The 15,907-nt window shown below is 35.7% G+C and overlaps 3 protein-coding genes across 5 annotated transcripts; 1 reads left to right on the top strand and 2 right to left on the bottom strand.

The window, feature by feature from the left end:
* Positions 1 to 32: 32 nt before the first annotated feature.
* Positions 33 to 6,894, bottom strand: RECQSIM (RECQ helicase SIM). Of its 3 annotated transcripts, none has more exons than XM_022043290.2 (16): positions 6,784 to 6,894; positions 5,123 to 5,830; positions 4,810 to 5,029; positions 4,578 to 4,688; positions 4,026 to 4,215; positions 3,627 to 3,933; positions 3,260 to 3,483; positions 2,916 to 2,972; positions 2,433 to 2,513; positions 2,153 to 2,216; positions 1,764 to 1,863; positions 1,606 to 1,689; positions 1,343 to 1,430; positions 915 to 1,031; positions 719 to 811; positions 33 to 537 (listed from the first exon to the last, which is right to left on the bottom strand). In XM_022043290.2, exons 2-16 carry the CDS (start codon positions 5,709 to 5,711, stop codon positions 253 to 255), a joined length of 2,610 nt encoding a protein of 869 aa, XP_021898982.1. In that variant the 5' UTR covers positions 5,712 to 5,830; positions 6,784 to 6,894; the 3' UTR covers positions 33 to 252. The 3 variants fall into 3 exon arrangements, with proteins under 3 accessions (XP_021898982.1, XP_021898986.1, XP_021898983.1); XM_022043294.2 differs by having other exon boundaries at positions 5,123 to 5,722; positions 6,784 to 6,890; XM_022043291.2 differs by having other exon boundaries at positions 5,123 to 5,844; positions 6,784 to 6,883.
* A 112-nt stretch (positions 6,895 to 7,006) lies between these two features.
* On the top strand, positions 7,007 to 7,628 carry MRPL11 (mitochondrial ribosomal protein L11). The gene has a single exon (XM_022043266.2). The coding sequence runs from the start codon at positions 7,041 to 7,043 to the stop codon at positions 7,506 to 7,508; it is 468 nt and encodes a 155-aa protein (XP_021898958.1). The 5' UTR covers positions 7,007 to 7,040; the 3' UTR covers positions 7,509 to 7,628.
* A 1,281-nt stretch (positions 7,629 to 8,909) lies between these two features.
* LOC110815506 (Actin-binding FH2 (formin homology 2) family protein) lies at positions 8,910 to 12,898 on the bottom strand. The gene is made up of 4 exons (XM_022043328.2): positions 10,581 to 12,898; positions 10,316 to 10,506; positions 9,981 to 10,216; positions 8,910 to 9,862 (listed from the first exon to the last, which is right to left on the bottom strand). Exons 1-4 carry the CDS (start codon positions 12,245 to 12,247, stop codon positions 9,134 to 9,136), a joined length of 2,823 nt encoding a protein of 940 aa, XP_021899020.1. The 5' UTR covers positions 12,248 to 12,898; the 3' UTR covers positions 8,910 to 9,133.
* Between the last annotated feature and the right edge of the window lie 3,009 nt (positions 12,899 to 15,907).

The raw sequence follows: 15,907 nt of genomic DNA, 5'->3' as shown, positions 1-15,907 counted from the left end.
CATAGGAAGGAAATTAATTCCAAAACTCAAGAACAACTGCAACCGTTCAAGATTTAAGAATTAGCACTCAACTTCTTCCCCAAAATGAGATGAAGAAAAGCAAAATTTACTATGAATCTATTACTTAATGTAAATCCTGATCGACATACACACATCCTGAGTAATTTGGATGAACATTTATGGCAAAGATTTGCTTTACTCAAAGCAAGATATTTGGCCAAATACATTTATGTATGAAAATCATGATCTTCATCACTTCTTCTTGGACAGTTTTGCTTCTATTCTGCCTCGAACAGTTCTCGATTTTCTTACTCGTACTTTTCTTCGCTTCCTTTTCGGTCGCCTTGTTTGCAGGCGTTGACGACGAATCTCAGGATCAGCCCAGCCTTTTCCCCATTCAGAGAAACTATAATCTTTTTTGGTTGCAAGCAACATATCTGCTTCTGGGTAGATATAGAAAGGTTGTTGACACTTATCGGATTGCAGAAAATTTAGTCCTGCTTCTGTTGGCTCGGGGAATTTTATCTGAACATATATCTGCATAAGATGTATTTTTAAAACTTGTTTTTAGAGACTGTGGATTTAAATCAAACTGTACGTACCGTGTGTGGACTTGTTAAGAAATTGATTGTGTTATCATTAATGTATAAATGTCACCTAATTATTGAAATGCATAAACGTTATCAAAAAAACATGTTGTATAATTTTGATTAATTACCTTTCCGTCTCCTTCTTTGATGTAACCTTTATTCTCCATAATCCGAGCAAGGCCTCTCCACCATAAAAGATCAGTTGCCATAAACTTTTGCGACTATATGCAGAATATAATCATCAAACAGCACGTAAAAACCATGTTGCTTACTCCAAATACCGTAATGCATACACGAAAAATACACAGAGGAAAAGAGTATCACCTGCTCCCGGATCTTACTAACGAAAGTCCTGAGGGTTGGCTTCTCAAAAGGTTTCAAGTCTCTACCATCACTACACCCATAATCGTCATATGGCACATCCACAAGAGTACTCTGCACCTGAAAGATTATGTATTCCTCCTTAAGAGCTTGAAAGAAATGTAGAAAAAAAATGAATCAACATGCTAGTGACTGCAGATGTCTAGTAATTACACAAAACCTCCGAAATATGCAAGTACTATGCAATTGATACCGACTATGATGCTAACATCTGAAAACTAGGTGCCAAGAAAAGCAAGGATAACCAAGAATGAGCCTATCTACTAGATGGTACTACTAATAGACTATTTGACAGTTTAAAGAAAATGTTGCTAATGCTTTAAAACCTTTTCCGAAAGATTGAAGCCGTATTGAATGAACATAAAACTTACATAACAAGAAGCAATAACTTGCATTAGAATATTTGCTTCCTCTCTCAGATTTTCCAATTCAGGTGGCCCATCAACACAAACATCACATCTGAAGAAGAAAGGCTTCATTAAATAACAATGTCCAGAAAAACATGTTGATAGAGATGATACTATTTAGCACATTATTGGCAAGGGGATAAGAGAGCTATTTATACAGGAGATGCGTTGTCCCAGACACTGGTATCTTTCCACAGGTAATCTAAAATGAAAAGAACTTTCCTTACATGTGACACTTTTCGTAACTGAAATCTTCTCCAAAGTACTCCACTAGCATTTTTGCTCGACAACATGCAGTATTCATTCCATATCTACAAAGAAAAAAAGTGTCAAGATGGCAAGAGGGCAACGACGGAGAAGTGCACAAGTGAAATGTTCAATAAACCTGAAGCAGTCAGATAACATCTTATATGCTTGTTTTGTCTGATCTTCACTTCTACGGCTTGGCAAAAGTGTTGGTACTCTGGATAAGTTGGCATAAAGTACTGCTCAGGTAAGCCAAAAGAAATACAAGTTAAAGAATAAAGCATTAATAAAAGAACAACCTTAAAGAATAAAACATGTATAACTAGCATAGTATAATACTCTCATTCTAGAATTGACTACCCGAGTGTAACCTCTATCCTCCACCACAACTCAAAAAAAAAAAAAAGACCTAACATGCACTTGTGCAGAAAATATTTATTAAGAGATAGTGGTTACAATAAATTAGGAAGTATTGTCTATTGATTGGAATTTAATTTGAACGACATTCTGAAATCATAAGGAACTTACTACAATCAGCCAACTTCCCGTCCCGTCCAGCTCGGCCAGCTTCTTGATAATAAGCTTCCAAACTCTTAGATAACAATTAAAATTAAGTTAAGCAACAGAGTATAATACTGAAATGGATACGTAAGGATTTAGGGATAGAGAGAAGAACTCTTGATCCCTGTTAGTTAAGTAAACAAAAGTACAGCAAGAATTTTCTCAACCGTAAGTACTTAGTAGCATTAACATCTACAAAGTTGAGTAAACAGTGCAAGTGCGACAACACAGAGTCCAAAAGTAAGACCTGTGGCCAACCATAGTGGACAATTCTGCGGACGTTTAACTTGTCAATCCCCATCCCAAACGCAATAGTGGCAACAACAACCTGGAGGTGAGGAAGCAACTGCTGAGTTGATAGGTTTGTAAAACTTCTTGCAAGTAAAACAAGAATCCTAATCATGTCCTGAGAAAAAATTAAAATAAGTACATTTTCCCTTCTGATCCAGATATAACTTCAACCTGTAGATTCCTTTTATATATTTTATTTTCTGGTTAAAAATATAAAGTACAAAGACCTGCCTGTAATTAACATGTTTGAAAAATAAGTACATTGCGGACACTAGCAATATGTAAATAGTATTTGACTTTTTGCATGGAAAATATTGAAGGCTACATGACAAAGACGTGATATAAACATATAAGAAGGTGGAGACCACAATTTTCATCAACCAGGAGCAGCTTTGCCGAGAGAATTCCAGTAGAAACAGAGGTAAGGCATTTCTGATACCTCTAGCATGTCTTCATGAAATTCCTTGTGAACCCGCCTTAGGTGTGACTTAGACAACTGAGAAAAAATGTCATCTATTAGTATTAGTTGCATGGGAGTTAAGAGAGAAGCATTGAGCATTAGCAGGGATTGTGTGACATGATAAACGATATCTAACTACAAGGAAAAGTATTGAGCATTAGAAGGGAAAATACTATGCTACTAACAGTAACGCTGCACTAGCAATATTGATTATAAGGAAAAGCTTTAACTACAAGGAGCTATATGCAGATATCACAATTCCGACAATATATAAAAAATTTCAAGAATCTACATAACCTTAAGGCATTTTACGCAATATATACCGATGCATTATAAGCAGCAGCTTTAACACCACATTTAGAGAGAAACTTTGCGATACTTATGGTTTCTTTTCTTGTAGGAACATATATGATGGTAGGTCCTTCTAAAGGCTCCTGCTGGAGTCTCAGCCCTTCTTCAGGCTTATACAATTGATCCACTGTCCTGAATGATCCACACAAATTCCAGTCTTGAGAAAGAAATTGTCCACAAAATTCACCACAGGCAACTGTAAAGATGAAACCCATTAAAAAATAACTAAAAATGCAATGATAAAGAATTGAAGTTTATTGATGTATGACAACTATATAATGACATCCTCTTTTAGCAAACAGAGTGTACAAAATCTATCTCCAAGTAGAAGATCTGTACCATCCCAATCATCTGCATTTTGGAAGATGTCAGCTTCACTTTCCAAATATTCGACAGTCATTTCTCGTCCTCTTGAAGCAGTTGACACATGTTCCTCTATCGACTTTACTTCATCATCATCATCTGATGCAGATACACTACCAAAAGAACTATCAGATTGTTCTTCTACTTCCTGTGGGCTTCTGGTTTGTTTCATCAAGGTGGTTTGTTTCATCCAGTTGGTCTTCTTCTTTTTGCCATATATGTCTATCAACTGCTGGAAATCTTCCCGATATGAAGATGATGATGATGTTCTACTATGTTTTAACTGTAAATAGCAACACGCCAATTCAGGTTTAGGTATACTTGTAAAAGTGCACGAAGCAACAGTCATGCAAAATATGAAAGAAAATAACTTACTGAAAATCGTAAATTTGGCCGAAAAAATGATGTGAGCACAATTTTTGTTTCCTTTGACATGCAGAGTGATTTGAGAATGTCTTCTCGAACACGAATTGTTGCAGTAGCAGTCAATGCCATTAGTGGTATATCAAATTTTAAGAATTTCAAATTGTTAGCACTGAAGTTCTCCCGCAACAAAGACAACCGCCTGATCAATGAACAAAATTAAGGCAAATTCTTACAACTCTAGTTATCAAATTAAAGATGCAGGTTATTAACTTCAAAGGCATGAAGTAAGGCTGCTAAATGATCATCAACTGTAACCAATGTCACAGAAGTAGAAAAGTTTTAAATGATATCGTCATGATCTCTGACGTTTTCCCTTTGTGTGATTCACAGGCATACTAAGTTACTATAATAGTTTGGCCTACATGTAGACTTATCTAACCATAATGACATTAAAACATTAATTCATAAGCAACCATCTACAGTTCTTGAGTCAGTTCTCGGGTTGACAAAATATGCATCCAGAAGATAGAAAAAGTCAAATGGGTCATAAGCAAAATGCACCTATAATCAGGCCGAAAATCATGGCCCCACTTAGACACACAATGTACTTCGTCAATTGCAAATAAAGCGATTCCATGACTTTCTGCGAGTCCCTGGAGTGGTTTTACCAGTCTGCAGATGAGTTTAATGAGAAAACACAAACAAGAAACAAAAATGAAGAGCAGGGAGAGGAGAGAGGAAAGAGGAAAACAGGATATTTGAAGCACCAACCAATTGTACTCATGTCTCTCACCGTATGACTGTCTCTGGACAAACATATATTATGTTATACATGCCTTTCATTGCTTTCTTTTCCACACTGCTATCAGGTTGCCCAGATCCCAGAAAGCAAGCAGAGACTCCATGTTTTGATAGTTTCAAGCACTGGTCATGCATTAAGCTTATCAGGGGGGAAATGACAACAACCACCTCCCCGGTTAACAGTGCTGGAATCTGAAAGCATAGAGATTTCCCTGAAGAAAGGCAATTGCATCTAAATGACTGTAAACCATCCAGGAACAAGAACTGAGATAGATACAAGACATAAGTGAATCACAAGACCATACCAGATCCAGTTGCAGCAAGGACTAGGCAGTCTTTGTGAGCTAGCCAAGTTGACAATGCCTCCTTCTGGAAACACTTCAATGATGAATAACCAAAATGCTTCCTTAGTAGTCTATTAACTTTTTGCTCCCAGTCTGATCCAGTGTCCACTTCCTGAGGGCAGCCAGAAGGCAACAATTCGGGCACAACTTTGGAGTCACAGTCAATGCCAGGGAAAGGTTCTTTTAGTTCTCTTGGCAGATGAGGATCCTCTGCCTGAGAAACTGACACAACAGGAATAACATCAGCTCTGCTTTTCTTTGGCCTAAGTGCAGAATGGTAGTGATCCAATATGCTAGACTGTCGCATTTGACCCAAAGAACATGAGGATGACAAAACTCGTTTCCCCAGGATCTTCTTGCCTCTTGTCGAACAGTTGGAACTACTTGGCTCAACCTGAATTTTCCTACCACAACCATTCAGTATGTACTCAACAGCATCATCACACGATGGACCTACTGCTCTCACGGCCTCCATGACATCTGAATCGTTAAATCCCATCTTGACCAGCTTATCAATAACTTGTTGTGAAGATAAGATATTACCACCCATTATTGCTGAAACTGTCAAGGATTCAGCATAAACAAAACCAACCTGGACAAGTTAAAATAGTGGCCAGAAGCTGCATATCCGTTCTACACGAGTAGCTTTCAAACTTCTTCAACACTAGTCTGTTTAATTCCCTCTGTTAGAAATGGCATTTTTATTCATAAAAACTTAGAAGACAGTTATGGGAACTCCCGTACGTGAAGCTACTCAGTGGTTCCCATGCATAACACTTGAATGCCATTTTGCCTTAACCAAGTAGGTGTTGTAAGTTATTAAAATTCTAAGCCATTAAATGGAGAAAACATGAGACAAATGGACATTGATAACAAAAGAATTCCTAGAAATCAGTAACAAACAAATTATGATTCAGTAACAATATTTGCTTCAACTAAACCATCAAGTTGTTCAACTACAGCTTTTTGTCAATGTTTCCTGGATAGATTTTGTTTTACGCTACAATTGCACTAAATGAATTTTTATTTGCATAATTATGTAGAAGATTCACTCTTGCCACGAGAGGCTGGAGATTCCTCACAAAACAGTAAATTTCGATCTTAAAGGATCTTCACCCTTCACCCTTCACCCTCTCATAGTTAACTAAGTATAAATTTGAGAATGAAAAAATTTATTTGTTTCAATCATAGTCTTAATATCTAGTTCCACATTCAATTAACCAGCAACTTAACAGAGCTCTGCCCTCCCATTAATTCAATACAGAATTAAGAACGGAAAAAAGATGAAAACAGAAATACAAAAAGGACATCTCTCTTTTTAATTTCTTTAGCTTCAAATTGGAAAACAATTAATCATCAAAAGGGCGGTTGCTTCCTCTCTGACAATTTTCAATGGAAACCGCTGTATATAAGCTGTATAAGATGCTTATTTCTCCTAGTTATGTTCTCGATGAAAAGCCCAGAGAAAGAAGAATAGCATAAGTGTCTCGTCCAAGAAGCTATCTCATCAAATCAGTAAGAAGATAAATTGAATTATTTACTCAATCCAGCAGATTTATAAACAGTATATACAATCAAAAGAGCACATTCTATCGTTATATAGAAGGTGAAGGGATACTAACCATAGATTAAATTTCATGGAGAAGAAGGCAATGAATTACGATTTCTCTGGAGATGCAAGCTCAAGCGCGCCTCAAATCTTATTTTCTGCCCCTCAAAACGCGCCATTGCGGTTTTAAAGCCGGAATTTCTTGAATTTTTGCAGGGAAAAGAATCGAAGAAATGGGCCGAACTCAGTTTTTTTGGACCCATACCACGGCCCATTTCAACAAAACAAAACCCTGCTCAAAACCCTTCTCCTGCAAGATTAGCAATCGACATGTCGACTCTGAAAGAGATTCTGACTCGCCGGCCGGTGTCGGCGACAATAAGACTAACGGTCCCAGCCGGAGGAGCACGTCCAGCTCCCCCAGTCGGTCCAGCTCTGGGTCAGTACCGGCTGAACCTGATGGCGTTTTGCAAGGACTTCAACGCTCGGACCCAGAAGTACAAGCCCGATATGCCAATGGCGGTGACGATAACGGCGTTTAAAGACAACACCTTTGAGTTCACGGTGAGGTCGCCGTCCGTTACTTGGTACCTGAAGAAGGCGGCAGGGATCGACTCCGGCAGCAGCCGTCCCGGCCACGTGGTGGCCTCCACGTTGTCGATCCGGCACGTCTACGAGATCGCGAAGGTTAAGCAATCGGATCCATACTGTCAGTACATGTCGTTGGAGTCTATTTGCAAGTCTATAATTGGTACTGCTAATTCTATGGGGATTAAGATTGTCAAGGACTTGGATTAACTTCCGATTTTTTACGTTGATTGTTAAGAAACTGTTAATTGGTTTTTGCAGTCCTGCATTAATCGATCTGTGTTTGTTGTAAGAAATAAAAATTTGAGCTTCCATGGATAATTTTATTCATACACTGTTCATCATTTCCAACCGTTTGAGTAAATTATCTGAGAACTTAGATATAAGAATGCCAGACATATCAAAATCTGTTATTAAATTAAGGATGCTGAAATTTACTTCCTTTTATGTGAAGAGTGAAGACAATAAAAGAAATCTAAGAAGTCTCAACAAAAGATTAGAATGGAAAAGGAAAAAAAAGGAAAACCCCATGTTTGCAACTCTACAATTCATCATGGGGTTCTTCTGTTCCATCAGAATCAGCTGAGTGTTGGCAAGGTTCTCTAATGAGTGGATGAGCCACTGCTTCTATCTCTTTCATTTTCTCTTCAAAATCTTCCTTCTCAGCATTCTGGTTATCATCTAACCATTCAAGAGCTTCTTTGGGAGCCTTCTCATTCTTCTCCTCATCATCCTTATCAATCTTGTTACCGAGCTTGTCTCTGTCATCAATGGTGCTTCTCATTTTATATATATAGCTTTCGAGCTTGTCTCTGGCATCAATCTCCCCCTCACTTACCTTGGAGCTGGTGGAATCCCAGATATACCAAAGCTTCCAAGCTCATTGCAATCTTTTGTCGGCTCTTTCACCTTCATAGACCTAATGTTTTAGGAAGGAGGAAATCTTAGTACTGATATATTTGCAGAATGCTTCAATTCATTTTCTGGTACGTAATACCAATACCATCCTTTCTTGCAAGGTAGATAGATATATATACCTTTATGGTAACTGTGGATGGCTGATCTTGATATGTTGTAAAAAACTTGAGATTTCTTACTTGGAATTAGAGTGTTCCTCGGAATCATTTTGTCATCACCCCGCCCAGTCTCGATTTCAAGACTCTAGGGTATTACATCCAGCACAAGAAAATTCGGAAGATGGAGAAAAATCCATTAGCAACAATTAACTATAAAGTATTGATTATTTACGGACTCTTGAGTTCATAAAATATTATATTTTTTTTTCAAATTCTGAACAAGAGACTCGTGTACAAAGAAACTTTAGAATATGATCCGTTTGAGCTTATCAGATTAGTGATTCTTGCATGTCCGTGAGATTTAAGTTTTGAGTTTGGAGCGTTATAATTTTTCAGATAAAATTTTTTATCAAATGTGAAATTGTTAATATTTTAAAAAAAAATATTACATTTACCTGAATTTCGAAGAATTTGTCTCTAAGTTATGATATTGAAGTATGAAGAAAAATACATCTGATAAAATTGTAATTGGCTCGTGTTCTTGCGATACTTCTCTATAAGCAAAATTTAATCATTGTTATCACACAAACAAAACTAACACAAATCAGAATTGTCAATCCATTTCCAAGAATTTATAACATTAGCCTACTACCTAAAGTGAAAAAAAAAGAATTAAACCAAACAACAAGAAACAATCTCAATCTAGAACAAGAAAAAGCAAATTACTGCACAAGAATTACATTCTTGATTCGTGGCAAGGGAACAGTATCTCATATGAACACACCGAGAAAAATTACAATCTATCTCTAATCTGATCACCTACCGGAATGGAGCTAAAGGATTTGGAATACTTGGCATTTTCAGGCTTCTTAATTCTTTACAGACATGATCAAGCATGCCCAGAAAATCTCTCACAATCACAAAAATCCGAAGTGGGTTTCCATCTTCTTTCCCCACATCGCCATGGAAGTACTCGGTTATCTCTCTAACGTGTAACAGGACACAGTTTTCGTCCTCTCGAAGCTCCTTCAGCTTCTTCTCTGCATAACCCAGAAAGGACTTCATCGTTTCGACGAACCTTTCGTTTTTCTCGTCGGCAGACAGGTTTTGGATAGCGAGGTTTTGCAGTTTAGATTTTCCTTCTGAGAGGTTTGAGACTGAGCTTGCAAGAACGTCAAGGTCAATGGTGGCTGTCTTCTTGACGTTGTAGAGTTCAGTGGTTAAGCCTGAGACAAGGTCTAGGCCCATTCTTCTGTAATCCTCTTCCCTTTCTTCGACAGTTTTGGATTTGTTTCTCTGATTGATTTTGCCCATGATGCTGTTGGATACTCGGATTCCTTCCGACCGGATGATTTCTTGGACTACGAAGTGAAGTAAAGTTGTCTTCCCGTCTGTTCCTTTTACATCGGATAGTTTAAGGAGAGCATCCAGCTTGAATGCCCGAGCACCCCCTCGGATTGTTCCAACATTCATCCGGTTGCCGGTTTTGAGTACAGCTTCAAGCAATTTTAAGAACAGTCTGCTTGATCTCAGCTCCTTACAGGCTTCCTAGTGGAGCAGAGAAACGAGGAAGATCATTATCGTCAATGGAACTTATTGAATTCTTCAATGGAATTTATCATGATTTTTAGTTTGATTCTTATGAGAGTATTAGGCAGTGAAGTACCTCAAGCATTGAAAAGGAGTTTCTGAGATGAAGAACCTCATCTTCAAAGGTTTCTCTGTAAAGCATAGCTTCAACTCGAAGAAAGGCGAAAGGTATTCGAAGAATTGTCTTAACGAACTTTTCTGCAGAACCCAGTTCATTGATGTCTCCTTTATAGCTAGATAACTTGGATTCTTCTTCTTTGGTGGGTACCATCTTCACCAAAGCTTCTAGTTGCTGTAAAGACAAGCCATCTCCTGCAATTAAACAGAGTTTGGCAAGAATTTTACACTTGTTTAATCTGTGTCTTTGCTTGGTTTGTGCTGAAAGGATGCGGAACAAACAGGAGGTTTTACCTTTCATTAGTGCATCACATACTTGCTCAGCAGATACATTCAATGCTTTTGAGAGAATGGTAATGTTCTGCAGTCTTTTGGGTTCAAGAACATGCTTGCTTGGGGAGGGTGTTTTGCTTTTGGTTTCTTCATTCTTCATTGAAGTTTGAATGTTGTATCCAAAGAGCGACTCAATCATTTCTTCATCCAATCTGTCAAATGTTCAGAACTTGTTTGATTTTGAAACGAGAATTAATTAGTACATGAAGAATTCAAAAGGACTTACTCGAATGAGCTTGATCTGAGTTTGTCCCACACCATGGAACGATCTGGTGCAGCTCTGACTTTGTCCCAATGGAGTGGCTTCAATTTTGGTAGTGGGGCTCCATCTTTACCCAGTGGCGTGTATAGAGGAAGTTGACATGGAGGAGGAGGTGGGCCTTTGGCAGAGATGCTGTCGTTCGTCTTCATAAATGGAGGAGGACATGGTGGAGGAGGAACACCCGGTGGCAGAGTCTGGGTAGCAAGCAAATCAACCTGCAGATTTTGCTTTGATTCTGACGATATATATAGATCCTTCGAAGGCGATAATTTTGGCAACGGGGAGGAACTTGAAGCTCTCACTGGGAATGCAGGCGAAGAAGATGAAGAAAATGCAGGAGAAGCAATCACCCTTGGAGGTGGAGGTGGAGGAGGAGGTGGAGGTGTAGGGGGAGGAAGAGGGGGAAGTACGAATTTCCCGCGGCAATCAGAAGAAGACGGTATTATTAATTTCTCCTCCTGCACAGCTTTACAGGGAGATTGGAGGACCTCATTCTGATCTGGTACAGATGGTAAAGTAGTTAAATTTGTGGAAGAAGGCAAATGAGAAGGCACATTCAAGGGAAAATTTCCGGCTGCATCATTAAGACTAGCAGCAGATGCATTAGAGAATCTGGGATTTGAGGAATTTGAATCACCAAAAGAGTGAAAAGATTCATCTTCTGATGAATGGCATTCGATGGGAATGATTTTATCACCAGATGATTCACCAGCATCAGATTCATATCTTACAAACTCTGCATCATCATGAACAGACATGATTTCCCTGGTGGAAGAACTACTAGCATTCTCTGATTCTGATTTGTTATCCAGTTCTTGCTGATTCTCACTGTTGTGATTTGTTGACATATTTACAGCTTCACCACTCTGTTTAACACAAGAACTTTGCTGCTCTAAATCCACTGCTGATGAATTTAGGTAGAAATGATCCTTTGCAGGACTTAAAGAATTGGCATTGAGCTTGGATCTAGCTTTGCTCTTTCCTTTCTTCACCCGCATTGTCCTTTCAGATTTCTGTCTATGTTTCTTGATTTTCCCACAAGCACAGATGAGCCCAAGGACACAGACGACAAAAAAAGCTCCTGCGGAGAACAAGACAGGTACCAGAACTCTTTCAACTCTGCCTTTATCTGTCTGTGCTTTGTGGATCATATGATGTGGAGGTGGAGAGCTTGGCCGACTAGGTGAACGATGAGAATGCTTGTGGATTGGAAACAATGGAGGATGAAGAACCGGAGCTGGAGAGGGAAGTGGAACTGGAGCTGGAGCTGGAGCTGGAGCTAGAGCTGGAGTCTCAACTTCAATGGTGGGCAATGGAGAACTAGAGTGAGAACCATCTTTTGCTCTGCTGAAACGCTTTAAGCCAAGTAAAGCTCTGAACTTTTGCAGAATCAAAGCTTCCTTCTGCTCGTTTTGATCATCTCCTGAAACTTTCTCAACTTGTTTTTGATCAAAATCACCATTTTCCTCCACGAAAGTCTGCTCCAGCCCCAAGCCATGAACCTTGAAATACCCAGAACCATCCAAAGCAGACCCATGAGCATTAACCAAAATGTGGGGGCAGCAGCTTTGAAATGATATGATGATGAAGAAGAAGACCATGAGGAAAATCTGATTCCCATAATAATCCATACTTCTTTCGCCCAAATATCATCAAACCACTGAATCTAACTTTCTTTCTTTTATAAACCTTTCATCCTCCAATTTTAATTTCCTTGCATTTTCTTGGAAAACAAACATTTACCCTTGGGTGGTGTGGGTGATAGATATATTGTACACAACATCTAATTTCCCCAGTGTCTTTAATGCTACTCCAAGGAACCCCTGAACCTCCTGGCAGTAGTTGTGGTTATCCTGGGCCTTCTTTACTTCCCACCTATTCATTCACTGTAATCTACACTCTTACCTCCATTAATTGGCATCTTCATACAGTTTTGTCCTTTGGGAACTTCTCTATTTTTGTCTTACCAATGTAATTACTATTTTTCTTTTTAAAATTTTCTATTATAGGAAAGCTGGGAACTTTTCCATTCTCTTTACCCCCCATCATTTGGTGCTGGTTTTGGAGATAATTGCAGCCTTTTGGGATCTGATTTTCTGTTCAATCTGAGATTTGAATAATCAGGATTTGCCAGATGATTGAATGCTTTTCTTCTTCTTCTTTTCTTCTTCTTAGGTTGCTAAAAGTTAGAAAATGAAAACCTCAGAAAAGTTTCCAAGTGTGGCCCATTGGTTGGTCTTGCCTTCTACTGTAGAGAGTTATTGTATAAGTTTCCTCTCCAACCTCCAACATTAGCAGAGAGAGACAGAGAGAGAGAGAGAGAGAGAGAGAGAGGAAGAGGGAGAGAGTAAATGGTCCATCTCCTTATCTAGTAACCAAATCTTGTCTTGATATTTACTATTTGAAAATTTTTAAAAAATAAAATTCAAAAATATTATAAATAAATAGTACGCGTAATTATAACAGTCTGATTCAAATTCACAACTTTTTATAAAAAAAAAATAAAAATATTAATCCCGTAATTTAAAAATTATTAATAAATTTTTTTTCTATATAAAAAATAAATCTTCGAAATGCCAGGGAGCAATAACAATGCTGGTCTCTTTCAAATGACTTCTTAATTGTCCACATTCACACAAAAAAGTTCTTAAATGTTCATGTTTTTAGGGCTCAAGATTTGGGTTTGGTGGAATTGATGTTATATATATATATATTGTTTTATAACTCACTAAACCCTAAAAAGTATAATATAAACTCATTACACTATTAAGATCGTGACAATTGAATTGACTTTTGAATTTATTAATTAATTATAATGACTATCATTTGTTTATTATAAAGTATGAATCTTTAATTTTGACACTATAAATAAATATATAATTTTTTATTTAAAAAATGTGCGTAAATTAAATTAATATTAAATATATTATAAAATATTTTTTTAATTTAAATTATTATAATAAAATTCAATTTATTAATATATTTAAATTTTTAATTTTTAAATCGAGCGTAATAATTTTAATTATTATAATATTATAATCGCACGGTCCAAATTCCGCAAGATTCTCACCGTTTTGGGGAATAATTTTCTCGGGAACCAAACAAGGCCGTAAAATTTCAATAAAAGAACAAACGTATATGGATGTTCTACGAACTGTCGGTTGCATCGTGTACGTCACATGAAAATTCCAGAAACTGTGGAGCCCACCCAAATTTTTCATTTATTTATAAATATTTATTTTTTAGACATAATTATAATTACACACATTGTATATATAACCGTTCGTAATTAACCCATTATTTTGTGTTTGTTTTAAATTATTACTAATAATTTAATCTTAATTATTTAATATATACATATACATATACATACATTAACTATCGTTTATATATTTAATATATAACTAAATCAATTAACAGACTTTTGTACTGGGCCTGGCCCAATTTGATACCGTTATATATATTATATAACAGACCTGATAATGGGCCGGGTTAGATCGGGTCGGGGCATAATGATCCACCCAAACCCGGCCATAAACAAATATTGATTCATAAAACGATGTATTTTTCGATCTATACGTATCTAATAAATAATAATTTTGCTTAATTTAATTAAATTACATACTAATAGAAGTTTAATTTTAAGATTACATACATTAAATATATAAAATAAAAATTCCTAGGCTTATAATCCTAATTATATAGAAAACAGTAAAAATAAAATAGGAAATTTGAACAATATATAATAAAATATATATATACATATATATATATAATATATTGACTCTTTTGTGGAAACACCCATGTAGAATATGACGATCAAAAGTTGTTTTGTCCATAGTTTCAATCCTGGTATATATATATATATGCATATGTATATCATAATTTGTGCACCATAATTGACTTGTCAAATACGTGTATTTATATTGATTATATCATAATTTATATTTACTGTTAGATTTTTATATAATATAGTTTTAAACATTAATTTATCAAATTATAATGTTGCATATTATTGGTAATTTGGGAATTTACATGGTAATTTTTCTACCGATAAACGAAAAATTGATCGTGCAAAATAAATTAATTATAAAAATTCATAATTGGAGTGAATTTATTTGAAACTAATTTTATAATATTTATTTTAAAATGTTATATAATTTCATGTAATATATATATATATATATGTGTGTGTGTGTGTATATAACTATTAAGCACATTCTTCAGTTTTCTTCAATGTGTCAAATGGGATGGAGATTTATAAGGTCAAGTCTCAAAATGATGGATAGGGGGATTTAGGGTGCCCTCATATTTGACTGGTTTTTATGGGAAGCCAACAGGCTGCAATACCTGTTTACAATTATATATATATATATATATATATATAATCATGATATTTCTCAAGTTGTATATATTTATACATATCCAAAAAAACCCACTTAAAAATATTATATATATATATATGTATATATATTCCCTTGTTTAACATTGACATATCCAAAACTTGATCATGATTGTATATATTTATACACATCCAAAAAAAACCCACTTAGAAATATTATATATATATATATATATATGATCATGATATTTCTCAAGTTGTTTATATTTATACATACCCAAAAAAACCCACTTAAAAATATTATATATATATATATATATTCCCTTGTTTCACATTGACATATCCAAAAATTGATCATGATTGTATATATTTATACACATCCAAAAAAAACCCACTTAGAAATATTATATATACATATATATATATTCCCTTGTTTAACATTTACATCTATTTTGACAGCTATGAACATTCAAAGTGGGTCAATTAATTTTTCAATGCTAATAAATCATATAGTCAATTAAATTAATATTTTGCATATAATATATAGTTGGGTTGGTGAAAATATATATGGATTAGATTAAGGTGGCAGCATTTTAGTAAACAAATCTCGTATTTAATCAAATAAAATAAATATAGAAACGTACCTGAATCTATAATAGAATAAATCTGCTCATTCTGCAGTATATATTTTAAATTAGCATGTATTCTTTTGAGTTATTATATTTTTTTTTATTTCCGGTGAAAATTTTTACGTATAATTTATGAACCATAACTGCTTATTTATAAGCAAATGGTGCATGTAATTTTTTTATATTTATAATTTGACCCATCATAAAATTAAAAATTAAAAATTTAGTATCTATGTATAAAATAAAGTCTATATTTTAATTTGATATATTAAGACTTAATATATATATATATGTAACCGTATTGAATCACTTCTAATCGG

Source organism: Carica papaya, chromosome 3 (genome assembly GCF_054855325.1).
Source record: "Carica papaya isolate Zhongbai chromosome 3, ASM5485532v1, whole genome shotgun sequence".
In the NCBI taxonomy this organism is placed as follows: Eukaryota; Viridiplantae; Streptophyta; class Magnoliopsida; order Brassicales; family Caricaceae; genus Carica; species Carica papaya.
The sequence above is the reverse complement of the archived record's forward strand: the minus strand, read 5'-3'. Positions and strand labels throughout refer to the sequence as shown.

Bases quoted from the DNA above. Each gene is read 5' to 3' on its own strand.
- RECQSIM (XM_022043290.2), bottom strand. From the start codon at position 5,711: ATGGGTGGTAATATCTTATCTTCACAACAAGTTATTGATAAGCTGGTC. The intron at 2,514-2,915 runs GTATCAGAAATG...CCTCACCTCCAG, and splicing joins TTCATGAAGACATGCTAGAG to GTTGTTGTTGCCACTATTGC. The intron at 1,690-1,763 runs GTTTATTGAACA...TTTTCTTTGTAG, and splicing joins ATGTTATCTGACTGCTTCAG to ATATGGAATGAATACTGCAT.
- LOC110815506 (XM_022043328.2), bottom strand. From the start codon at position 12,247: ATGGATTATTATGGGAATCAGATTTTCCTCATGGTCTTCTTCTTCATC. The intron at 10,507-10,580 runs GTAAGTCCTTTT...AACATTTGACAG, and splicing joins CTCAGATCAAGCTCATTCGA to ATTGGATGAAGAAATGATTG. The intron at 10,217-10,315 runs GTAAAACCTCCT...GTTTAATTGCAG, and splicing joins ATGTGATGCACTAATGAAAG to GAGATGGCTTGTCTTTACAG.
- MRPL11 (XM_022043266.2), top strand. From the start codon at position 7,041: ATGTCGACTCTGAAAGAGATTCTGACTCGCCGGCCGGTGTCGGCGACA.